Raw genomic sequence first — 12,603 nt, forward strand, 5'->3', positions numbered from 1 at the left:
GAGTTGGGGTGTAACTGTTCCTTCCTCCCCGTCCCCTGGGTCTGCAGCCGGAGCTCCTGGACCTGTACACGGTGAACCTGCACCGCATCGAGAAGGACGTGCAGAGATGTGACCGCAACTACTGGTACTTCACGCCCGCCAACCTGGAGAAGCTGTGCAACATCATGTGCAGGTGGGGGGATGGGGAGGTCTGCGGGGGGGGGGGGGGCGGGAGGGGTGGCAGAGACGGGGCTCACAGGGAGCCCAGCCGGACGGCAGCCTCTGCCCCTGGCACCTTGCCCACCTGGCGTTTACACCAGCCCACGCTGACAATAAGATAACAATCCGAGCAATGATCACAACAGGGAGCATTTATTAAGCACTTACTGTATACAGGCACTCTCCTGAGCCCTTCACTAAACACTGTTTCATCTCGTCCTCACAGCAAGCCCGTGGGGTGAAGTGTTACCCCCGTCCACAGGGGAGGAGATGGAGGTTGAAGGCCAGCTCTTTGCTCCCGTCCCCCAGCGGGCAGTTGGCTGAGCAGGAGCTCGTACTCACGTCTCTCGGGCTCCAGAGTCTTGTGCTTTGTTTCCTTAAGCCAAGACCTGGAGCCTCTCATTACTTTTCACTACATACTGAATATTTTCTTTCTTAAAATAAGAAGGTAACTCAGGCTTATTAAAAACCTCAATCACCCAGCGAAACCACAAGTTCCTAAGGTCTAAAGAGAAGCTGCTTCCCTCTCCAGTCATAATGCCCCCTCGCCTAGAAGAAACTACTGCTAACAATTGAGTAAACATCCTCCCAAGCCATGTGTATATTTATGTGTAAAATAACATAATATAGTGTGTATTATATAATATCACATGAGTACATATGTGTTTTAATGTTTTTTTATTTTATCTATATGGGATTAATACTCTGTCTTCTACGAATTGCTTTATACACTTAATCATGCATCGTGGGCATCTCTCCAGGCTGCTCTAACTCAGGGTTAGGGCTATACTAGTGTAGCCCACAGGCCAAATCCGGCCCACCACTCGTTTTTGTAAATAAAGCTTTATTAGAACCCAGCCATGCCCATTCGTTCGCATAGTCTCTATGATTGCTTCTGCAGAGTTGAGTAGTTGAGACAGAGAACGCACGGCGTGCAAAGCTGAAAATAATTATTATCCGGACCTCTCAGGAAAGGTGTGCCAATCCCTGCTCTAACTCATTTTTATTAATAAGTACTATCCCTTAACTATTCTATTTTACAGTCTCCTAAGCAATCATTGCCTCTCAAAATTGAGTTGAGGAGATACAAATATAATGAACTTTAATATAGTATGTTACATTAAAATGAAAAGGTGCTGGGGAAGAAGGAAGGATAAACCAACCTTTTCTGGGTTATGGCCTTGGAAGAAATCATGGAAGGCCTCACAGAGGAGGTGACATTCAAGATGGCCTTTGACAAAATTAGGAGAGACTCAAGAAACCACTTGGCATATATGTACTCTGTGGTGAGGCCACCTGGGTTCAGATCCTGCCTCTGCCATTTATTATTAGGTGTATGACTCTATGCATGTCACTTGTGTCTCTGGCCTCAGTCTCCTCATCTGTAAAACGGGATATGATAATACCTTTCTCATATGATTATTTTGAGAATTTCATGGTGTAATACATTTTTAGTGGCTGAGTATACAGTAAATGCTCAGTAGATATTAGTTATTATTAAGGGGGCAGATGGGAACTCCAGGCACAGAACTGCCAGGGCAAAGCACAGGGGCATGAATGTGTGCCTGAGAGGAGGAAGTACCAGGAGGTGGTGGGGCTGTGATGGGGAGGAGACAGTGAATGCCGTGTACCCCCAGCGAAGGGGTTTGCATGTTGTCTTGTCATAGTGGGGGGCCTGTGAACATGTGGTGCTTTGAGTTGGGCTTTAGGAAGGCCATCGTGGTGCCTGAGAATAGGATATTTGAAGCGTGTCAGATGGGGGAAGGGAATGAAGGTGGGAGCTGAAGGAATGAGTGGTCCAGGTGAGGGGTGGGGAACTGCGTCAGGGAGGAGGGAGAGGATGAGCGGGTTGGAGAGACAGGTCGTGAGTGCCATCCTTGGGCCCCTTGTCTCTCTTGAAGCTACATCTGGCAGCACATTGAGATCGGCTATGTCCAGGGCATACGTGACCTCCTGGCTCCACTGTTGGTCATCCTGGATGACGGTGAGTATGTCCTCCCCACTCAGGGCCAGGGGTGCAATTTTCTCCCTACTGCAGAGGAGGGGATGTGAACCTCATTTTGTGACTCCATGGAATGGGTCAGTGCAGGTGCTCAGAGGACCTGTTGGTGACCACACCAAGGTCCTAGTAAAATAAAAAGTTCGTTCCACATTAGCCAACACTTATCGCCAGGTGCCCAACACCCCGCCAGGCCTTCGCTAGCCACTGATTGTACAAACGTGAATGGGAACAAAGAAAAACCCAGGCCCAGATGTCTTCACTGGTGAATTAATACCAGTTCTTCACAAACTCTTCCAAAAGGTAGAATAGGAGGGAATACGTTCCGACTCACTCTATAAGACCATTCCTTATATGAGGACCCATTGGTACCTTGATACGTATACCAGACAAAGATGTCACAAGAAAAGAAAACTACAGACTGATGTCCTCTATGAATATAAAGACAAAAATCCTTAGCAAAACACTTGCAAACTGAATCCAGCAAGATATAGTAGGACTATATACCATGGCCAAATGGGATTTATCCCAGAAACGCAGGCTGGTTCAACGAATGAAAATGAATCCATGTAATTCACTATACTAATAGAATTAAGGACAAAAATGACATGGTCATCTTAATTGACGAGGAAATGGCATTTGACCAAATCCGACACCCTTTCATGTTAAAAACACTCTACAAACTAGAAATAGAAGGAAACTTTCTAAACACGATAAAAGGCACCTAAGAAAAACCTACGGCTATTTCATACTCAATGGTGAATGACTGAATGCTTTCCTCCTAAGATTAGGAAAAAGATAAGGATGTCCACTTTTGCTACAGAAGATTCTAGCCAGGACAATTAGGGAAGCAAAAGAAATAAAAGGTAGCATACTGGAAAGGAAGTAAAACTATCTATTTGCAGATGATGTGATTTTTGCATATAGTAATCCCAAGAAATAAGAAAAAAAGTATTGGAGGGGCGCCTGGGTGGCTTAGTAGGTTAAACATCTGACTCTTGATTTCGACTCTGGTCGTGATCTCCAGGTTGTGAGATCGAGCCCTGTGTCAGGCTCCACACTGGGCATGGAGTCTGCTTAAAATTCTCTCTTCCTCTCCTGCTTCCCTCCCCCCCCCCAAAAAAAAATATTGGCGCTAATAAAAAAGTTCAGCAAGGTTGGAAGATACAAGATATATATACAAAAGTCAGTGGTACTTCTATACACGTGCGTTGAACAATCCGAAAGCGAAATTAGGAAGGCAATTCCAATTGTAATAGCATCTTAGAAGATATTTATGAATAAACTTAACAGAAGAAGTGAAAGACTCGCAGGTTCAATTCCAGACTGCTGTGATACAGCGAATATTGCAATAAAGCGAGTCAAATGAATTGTTTGATTTCCCAGCGCATATACAAGTTGTGTTTACACCACACTGTAGTCTGTTAAGTGTGCAGTGGCATTATGTCTAGAAAAATAATGTACTTACCTTATTTTAAAAATACTTTATTGCTAAAAGAAAAAAAAATACTAACCATCATCTGCGCTCCCGGCGAGTCATAATCACTGATTACAGATCACTGTAACAAACATGATAATAATGAAAACATTTGAAACAGTGCAGGTATTACCCAAATGTGACACAGAGACACAAAGTGAGCAAATGCCGTTGGAAAAATGGTGCTGATAGACTTGCTCGATGCGACAAACGTTTAATTTGTAAAAAAAAAAAAAAAAAAAAAAAAAGCGGTATCAGAGAAGTGCAATAAAACAAGTATGCCTATATACCAAACCTGTAAAACACTGTTAACAAAATTAAAGATCTAGGGACCCCTGGGTGGCTCGGTCAGGTGAGCGTCTGCCTTCGGCTCAAGTCATGATCTCAGGGTCCTGGGATTGAGCCCCATGTCGGGCTCCCTGCTCATTGGGGAGCCTGCTTCTCCCTCTCCCTCTACTCCTCCTCCCTGCTCACGTACTCTGTCTCTCTCAAATAAACAAAAGCTTTAAAAAAATTAAAAGATCTAAGTAAATGGAAAGACATGTCATGTTTGTGAATTAGAAGACTTGGTAGTGTTAAGACGGCAGTACTCTCCAAATTGACTAGAGTCAGTGTGATCCCTATCGATATCCCAGCTGCATTTTTTGTACAAATGGACAAGCTGACCCTAATGCGGATAGCATTTCGGTGGAAACCTGGCGGTGAACTCCAGGTAGTGCATTCACCTCTCCGGTTCTCCCCCACCCCCGCCCCCACCCTGAACAGGGCCCCAGAGCTGAGTGCCTTTGCACTTGCCCTCCTCACCTTTTGGAAGGCTGTTCCTCTTCTTCCCAAAGGAGCAATCTCTCCCGTGTGCTACCACCTCTAACAAAAAGTGAAAATAATTATTCTGCCTGTATATTTAGCTCCTGTATGCAAAATTGACTCGGGATCATAAAAAGCTGCCTTTCTCTGCCGAGGCCTGTAATAAACACGTGTTGTACATTTCAGAAATCAGACGGGCCTGCGCTTTACTTCTGACACTTTTGGCTCTGCTCCCTTGGGCAGGAATCTCGGCCCCCTCACCAGTTTCTTTCACCTCCACGCAGTCCCTCCCCTGGACGTGGCATGAGTCTTTGTGGCAGTACATATGCCGATTCCTATTCAGTCAGCTTTGTGCCTGGAAGGTCAGAGGACGCCCTTCTCCTACACCAAATCCCAATTCCCCACCTGCGCTTAAGGGCTCTGCGTGGTCTGCTTTGTGCCTGACTTTTTGAGCTCAATTCGGACTCTTCTTCTCCTGGGTTACCTGCTCCTTTGGCCTTCGTCCTGTATGTGGGGCATGTCAACCTGTGCCTCCTTGTCCCTCTGCTTGGGAAGGCTCTTCCTTTGGACCATTTCCCTTGTGGTTACGAGATGCATCAACTCACACATCACACCTCAGAGAAGAGATGGTATCCAGCCCCCCGCCCCCCAGTCTTTGAGAGTGGTGCAGACACTGTCCACCACACCACCCTTCATGAGCTCCGCTTTGACTCCTCTTACTTACTTGTCTGCTTTTTGCCCTGTCTCCCCCATTGGGTGGGAAGCTCAGTGAGGTCTAGTTTAGTTCACGCCAGTGGTGCCTGGCACATGGCCACTCAGTAAACTCTAGTGGACAAATGTCTTGTTTCTCCAACTAGATTGTAAGCTCTTGAGCAGTGGGACAGCTTGTCCTTCCTTTGACTCCTTCTCCATAGTGCCTGGCACATAGGAAGTGCCCGGTGAGCGCTGCTTCATAGCTTGTTGAATGTGGTTGACTGTCATTTAGGGGACAGCGACTGAAGAGGAAGGCATCTAGAGTCACAAGTTTCCAAGTGCCGCTGTAAATGTGCTCTCACATGCTATGTAAACATGGGGAGCCCGTGACATGGGACAAGCTTTGATCTGGATTCTAGTTCCACTGCTACCACTAACCAGCGGGCATCCTTGGGCAAGTTTTTTTACGTATTCTTCAAGGGAGCAAGTCCCCTAGACCCCCTCAGCTCTCACCCCTGTGAGTATGGGAGTAAAGTGAGGGGCCACCTAAGGCTTCCTCTCAGCTCTAAATTCTGACCGCCATCCTTTGAGGCCAGGACCATCCCCAGCATCAGGTGGTTTCCGCTTGGTTTTTTGAACATTTACTAATATCCATAGCTTAATCCTATGCAATAAGAGGCGTCGTTCTTTCCAGGACAGACAACAGGTGCAAAGGTCAGCGGCATAGAGATGTCACTGAGAAGTTGGGTCGGAGGTGTAGGCAAGAGGAGGGCCCCGTAGCTGGAGAACGGAGGTGGAAGGCTGGGTCCTGCCCTGCGGTTTCTTGCGGGTTGCTCCCGTGAATGCTTGAAACGCGAAATGCGCGTGGTTCATTTGTGAGAACTGGCCTTGAAAAGCAATCTGGTGACGGAGGTGAGGAGGGCAATGAGTGGGCAAAAGTTGAATTTTGCAATCAAGTTAAATTCCAGGCCTCGTCGTGTACAGCTTCAACACACCCTCCACAGAGGGAAAGGAAAAGCTGATTCGCGAAATTGTTCCAGTGAGCGCTTGGGCTGATGCCCGCCGCCCCCGCCTCCCCTCGCTGCGCACGAATTGTGGGGGCTTTCTAGATGGCTTTAGGACATATCCCTTGTGAATGGCAAATGTGTATATGAATAAAAAATGAGTCGGGCACATGCCCAAAGCTCGTGGGGGGACGGCGGTGCCTGTGCACCTTCCTCAGCTGCTCGCACTGGCGCCTCTGCTGGGTCCCACCTACACATTTCTCTTCCCTGGGCTCCGGGGCTAATCTGAGCCGGGGCCCCGCCGGGGACCGTGGTCGCAGGCCACAGTGGGGGGCTCTGAAAGGGTTCTTGTGAGCCTTCTATCCAGGGTGCTGGGTGCCCCGTGTGTCCACCGAAGGCACCGAGGCGCGCATTGCCCCCCCCCTTTCTTTTTCCCTGTCAAGTCACTGCAGCTCTTTTGAGTGCTGTGCGCCTCGCCTTCCCCACGGAGCACCCCAGGCCCCCGCACTGGCACTGGAGCTTGTGTGCCGAGGGTCCCGACCCCCGGCCTAACTTCTTGGTCCCCTTGGCAGGAATGTGCTGGCCCTTCTTCCGGCTGTGGTCAGAGTCCGGTCACGCCTAGATGGTTTCTGTGAATCCTGGGCGGCCGCCTACACCGCCTCCCAAAGCCGGGTTCCTCCCCCGACCGCTGCAGCGGACGACTTCCACGTTCACAAGCCCCGAGTGGCCAGAACGGCTGCGCCTCTTTTTGTAGACTTACCGGGGGGATGCGTGTGCTCGCCTGGGCCGGCAGCTTTGGTCGCTGCCAGGGCGCCATCAGGACTGGCTTCCTTTCCCTTCCTCGACACGTTCAAGGTGCTGAAGCCACGTGGCATTTTTGCTGGCATCCACACTGTGCTTAGTGAAGCGTCCCTGAGAAGGGAAGTTACCTCCCGTTTGAAAACCATCCCAAACTATAGCTTGAGAGTATGGGAGGTTGATATGAACTTTATCTAAGAATGTTCGGAGCTTTTAAACAAATTAACTTAAAAATAAAATTGACTTTCTTTAGAATTGTTAAGTTGAGAAAAAAGTTTAAGCGTGTTACTACGTGTCAGCCAATGAGATCTTCAAGATCAAATTTTTTAGATGGATTGTGCCTGCTCATTATGCCAGGTATGAATGTTTGGGGAGTTATCTGTGTTTCTCATCATTTTTAAGCCTTGATCTTTTGGCCATTATACCTTTATTTGGGCACATGACGAGCCAGAACTTTTGTGGAAAAGAGCTCTCTGGAGAAGGTTTCTGAACCAAAGAGCCGTTTACCCACGTGTCAATTGCTTTCTCTATTCACAATAGTACTTGAGATTGGTTACCTTTCCCCCAAGAGGGCGCCTGGGAGCCTCAGGCAGAAAGGTGGTTAGAAGTCTGCTGAGGTGGGTCTGGTCCGGACGCACCTTCATGGTGTTCTGTTTGACAGTGTATAGCCTCTATGCCCACACTTCTGATGACAGGGAACTCATGACCTCTGAAGAGGGACAAGCACGTACTTGGTGCTGGCAGGTGTTTTCCTGAGCCCAAGTGCGTCTTCTCATACTTACTCTCTCCCACTCTCCAGATTTACTTCTTCCCTTTGGGGCCCCGTGGAAGTCAGTCCTGGTTTTTAGCCTGGGTTCTCTAGAAATCAAGGCTGGAGGCAGAAGGAAGAGGGAGCAGGGATAAAAAGGAGGGCGGCAGGGGAGTCCATAGCAGGGAACTTGCCGCTGTTAATCACGACTGATGTCCCAGTCCACGGGACCGTGCCTCTGAGGGGCCGCCCCAGCCAAACCCTGAGATGTCCCCTCGGCAGTGAGAAAGGGGAAGAATCCAGGTATTGGGTCTGGTCTCACGCTGGGGGTCCAGCTCCCTTACACGCCAGGCTCCACCCACTCATGTGACCTCCCCAGGGTTGGGGACAAGAGGCACGTGGGCAGCACCACTCTTAAAGTTCAAACCAGGACCCCTTTGAGAGTGAAAGGGACACGTGAATTATGTCTAAACAACAGGCGTAAACTGGGGCTGGTCTGGGCAAACTGGGATGCATGACCATCATCCTCAGAGCCCATGAAGAGCAGGATCCGGGACTCATGAGGCCTCGAGGCTCTGCAAAGGTGCCTAAGGGGCTCTGCTACAACTCTCATCCACATGGCAGTCTGAGTTGAGGGTTCATTCATTCCACAAATATTTATTGAGTGTCTGCTAATACCAGCACTGCCCTGGGCCCTAGGGAGGCAGCGGCAGTGTGCAAAGCCAGGCACAGGTTTCTGCTTTCTGGGAGTCTATAGTTTAGGAGAGCAGATATCCACTTAACAATAACTAAACAACTCTTTAATTACCAGTGTGGTGCTGTGGAGAAATGCTGTAAATACACAGAAGGGTATAACCTCTTCTGGGGCAGGTGGCAATCAGCAAAATGTCCCCGTGGGAGTAAAGTGAAAGGTGAGATTCTAAAGTGTGAGTGGAATTAGCCAGGCTGGGCTGGGCAGAGGAGGAAAGCCTGAGGGAGGGAGAAGGGGAGAGGCAGGGGAGGAGAGAAGATTGTCTCAGTCAGGGGGGATCTCATGGCAGAAGATTCCTGGCCGGGAGGACTTTGGTGCCCAAGATGGTATGAAATGCCCCCATGGGTCTGGGACCCAGGATCCAGGGGGAAGACTGGGTGGTGGTGAGACCACATGGGAGGGCCATGTTGCTCCAGCCTGACACCAGGCTAAGGATCACATCTTCAGTGATTTAAGTTGAAGCTGTGTCCTCACTACCAAGTGCGGTGTGGCAGCATGTGCAAAGGGGAAAATCTTTAACATGCTTTTGGGAGTGTCCTACAGTGAAAGTTACAGGTGCTTTGGGTAGGACGGAGGGAGTGGAGATGGAGAAAAGTAGATGGGTTGGGGATATACTTAGGAGACAGGATAGGCAGAGCTCAACAACCCATTGGGTGCAAGTGGGGAGGTACAGGGAAGCAGGGAAGGGTCAAGGATGAGCTCTGGTTTTAGCACGAAGAGCTTCAGCATGGAGGTGCCCTTTCACGAGGGGAGAGGGATGGAGAGGGAGGGAGGAGCTGTTTGTGTGGGAGGAAGAGACCCAGCCATTCCTTTTGGATTTGTAGAGGCTGGGGGCAAGTGAGACCTCCCCATGGAGATGGGAAGTAGGTAGCTGGGGTGGAGGTCTGCCACCTGGAGCAGATATTTGGCCTGGAGTTAGGGACTGGGGCTTTATGAATCTGTGAAGCCACGGGAGAGGTTAGACCTGCGAGGGAGAACTAGAAAGGAGTGTCCAGGATGGAGTCTTGGTTTAACTCTACTGTTTAAAGATCTGGAGGCGAAGAGAGAGCTCTCAAAGCAAATTTAGAAAAAGGGGCCAATCAGAAGGTGAACAGAGAGAGCGGTCACTTGGGAAGCTGAGGGAAGAGTGTTTCAAGAAGGAACAAAATAGTTAACTGCGCTCAAGGCTTCTGAAAGGTCCAAAAGATTTAAACCAAGAGGCTGCAGGTTTATCAACGTGCAGAGCCATTGCTGACCGGAAGGAAAAAAGAGAGTTTTAGCAGAGGGCAGTTCGATCGGAGGGGCTTGAGGAGTACGGGAGCCAAAGAAAAGCAAACAGTGGAGTGTGGATGAATTGGAGCGAGGCTGGGACAAGAAGAGATGAGGCGCGTTTGGTGGGGGCCACCGGGGAGGGCTCACTTCGGGAAGGTGAGAGAAGGTCCAAAGGCTGCTGGCAAGGAAGCTTGTAAGGAGAGGCTGAGGTTATATGGGAAAGAGGGGAAAGTGAAGTCAAGTGCCTGAGAGGACGGGGCAGGGAGGGGACTATGAAGCAGCCAGAGATGTGAAGGCCGAGTGAATGCGAAAGGGCTGCCCATAGGTTCAGATAAGATGGTGGCAGGATAGGACAGAATTCCTGGCTGTAGGCTTCGTATTTTCTTTGAAACTTTGAGAGAAGTTCACCTGCTACATGGTAGCAAGAAAAGCTGGAGGTTGGAGGGAACAGTTGAAGTATTAAGTTCCATGATGCGAAGACGAACCAGACGGGTTCACCGGCTTCTCGATACCGGCTGGCCGGGACGCTGGCCGGCCGAACTGGCCGCACAGGTGGTGGCCACTTTCTTGAGAGTTTGAGGCACGATGTTCCTGCCTTCTCATTAAAAGGCGTTCTGGACTCAGTCTATTAATGAGCATCTGAGATGCTGTTCTCACTTTTTTAGCTTCTCCATTCATTTCACAAACTACTATTCTCTGCTACCTGTCTCAAGATCTGAAATTTGGCTTAAAAAAAAATCACTTTCTGGGAATGGCTTTGACATCATAGCTGAAGCGACAAAGCCTTTAGAACAGAGTACATTTTGTTCTTGCTTTTGCAGTTGTTCATTGGGATGGGGGTCATTTCATCAGGACAGGAAGGCCCCAAATGCACACAGATCAGAGGTGGCAACGGTCCTCATCTCTCGTCTGTGCTCCTTTGTTGTAGAAACGATGGTCCTGTTCGAGGGCCACATCTGGAGGCTTGAGTTTGCTAAATGTGCTCTACACCTGGACAAGTCACAGAGACTTTTTTTCCCTCCAAATTTTTATTTAAATCAGTTAACACACAGTGTAATATTGGTTTTAGGTGTAAAATTTAGGGATTCAACATTCCATACGTCACCCGGTGCCGCTCATAGCAAGGGCACTCCTTAATCGCCGTCACCTGTTTCACCCACCCCCTCTCACCCGCCTCCCCTCCAGTAACCATCAGTTTGGTCTCTATAGTCAGGAGTCAGTTTCTTGGTTTGTCTCTCTCTTCCCCCCTCCCCCACCATGTTCATTTGTTTCTTCGATTCGAAGGTCAGGTGGCAAATACATATACACTGGAATATTACTCAGCCATAAATATGAAGCCTTGCCACTCACAGACAATTTTTATGAGAAGCTGTTTAAGGGACACTATCCCTCCTGGGAATGCCAGAGATCCAGGGGATTTAAAAGTCTGGAATAAAATCTGTTGCAAACCACTATATTGGTGAGTGGCCTAATTCTAAGTTCTGTTCGGCTAAGATGCCCCAATAATGGGCCTATGCCCCTTGTGGGAGAGAGCAGTGTTGATCTGAAAGCTGTGGTTTAGTGCTATGGGACTTCCGGTGAATTCCTTTAGGAGGAGTATAAACTTTGTGCCCTGGAGTTAAGATTATGGTGTAGAAGAATAACAGGCCTTCATAAACGTGAACACTGCTGCATGCCCTCTCTTGACTTCTGACTCATAACCTGGCCAGGCTAACCTCTGATTCCTGGCAGGAACCTTCCACTCTAGCTATGCAGATTAGATGAGGTTGAATCCGCTCGAACTGCCCGCAGAGCACTCGGGGCTCTGTACCTTCTTTCACCTCGGCACCCTCAGTTCCTTGAAGACCAGGACGATGCCTCCTACGTGTTTGTATTCCTAGAGTTTCGCACTCCTCCTTTCTTGATGTACTTACCTTCTCGAGTTTTCAGAAGAGTTGCTCGGTTGTAACGACTAGACTTTGAAGTTGCTAATTTCTAAAGCTGGGCCTTTTCCCTTTTGTTGTGATATCAGCAAATTCTATTTTCTCTCTGCTTTTAGTAGACAAATAGCAGCATTCTCATGATGCTCCCATTGTCTGGACCCAGCTCTCCCATTCTCCTCCTCTCCCCTCCTATACCTCTCTACTGCTGAATTAATAAGAGATGAGCCAAGAAGTGTGAGCCACTTGTGTGGTTAAAGGTGACTGATGCCACGTGAATTTCAGCCCTAAAATAACAGGCACAGGCAATGTAATGCATGGTGGTGTAGACTGCCCTCTGCTGGTATCATTCAGAACTGCAGAAAGCCTTGTTCTAACCCACTCTGTGTCACATTAACGGAAGAAGAAACAGCTTTTCACAAGTCAAGAAGCTTAGCCCCTTGGAAATCCGAAGACATGGAATGTTAATGTCCCTTGGATCCCCTCGGATCCCCTCTCCAGAGCCATACACTTGATTTTAGTAAATCACTTAGCATCACTGGGAGAGGTTGTATTGCTTTAGAAACCGAATGGTCTTTCTACTTTACAATTTTACCAAGTCCTGGCACTGGGTAAAGCCGTCCTTTGAAAAGTCACACTTACCCTAGAAGCCAAAGCGGTGGCTGTGTGCACTGAGGGAGACAGGGGTGGCCCGTGCTGGAGAAAGGGTGCTGGGCTAAGCTGGGGAAGGACAGCCTTGGATTCCTGGCTCCTTCCCCAACCTGAGTTTTAACTTGTGAAAAATAGGGTGGTTTGACTAGATGATTTCTAAGGACCCTTCCAGCTTTGTGTCTACTGTAGACAGCACCATCCCGGCCCTCCAGGAGCGTATAATCCAGGTAGCATGTTTCCCGGAGCCCCCAGGGGTCACTGTGGTAAAGCACGTGCGTGGCCTGCAGTGGCTGGTTGCATGAAGTGATCT

At 48.8% G+C, this 12,603-nt stretch overlaps 1 protein-coding gene across 1 annotated transcript in view; it reads left to right on the plus strand.

Annotated features, from left to right (window-relative positions):
- The window catches only part of LOC125282387 (small G protein signaling modulator 1-like), a gene marked incomplete at its 5' end in the record, with an annotated part of 30,167 nt that extends 23,370 nt beyond the window's left edge, over positions 1–6,797 (plus strand). Inside the window, 3 exon segments of the mRNA XM_057309489.1 lie at positions 48–172; positions 2,100–2,182; positions 6,619–6,797. Coding sequence (XP_057165472.1) covers positions 48–172; positions 2,100–2,182; positions 6,619–6,797 — 387 coding nt within the window.
- Positions 6,798–12,603: the final 5,806 nt, after the last annotated feature.

Source organism: Ursus arctos, unplaced genomic scaffold (assembly GCF_023065955.2).
Source record: "Ursus arctos isolate Adak ecotype North America unplaced genomic scaffold, UrsArc2.0 scaffold_84, whole genome shotgun sequence".
NCBI lineage: Eukaryota > Metazoa > Chordata > Mammalia > Carnivora > Ursidae > Ursus > Ursus arctos.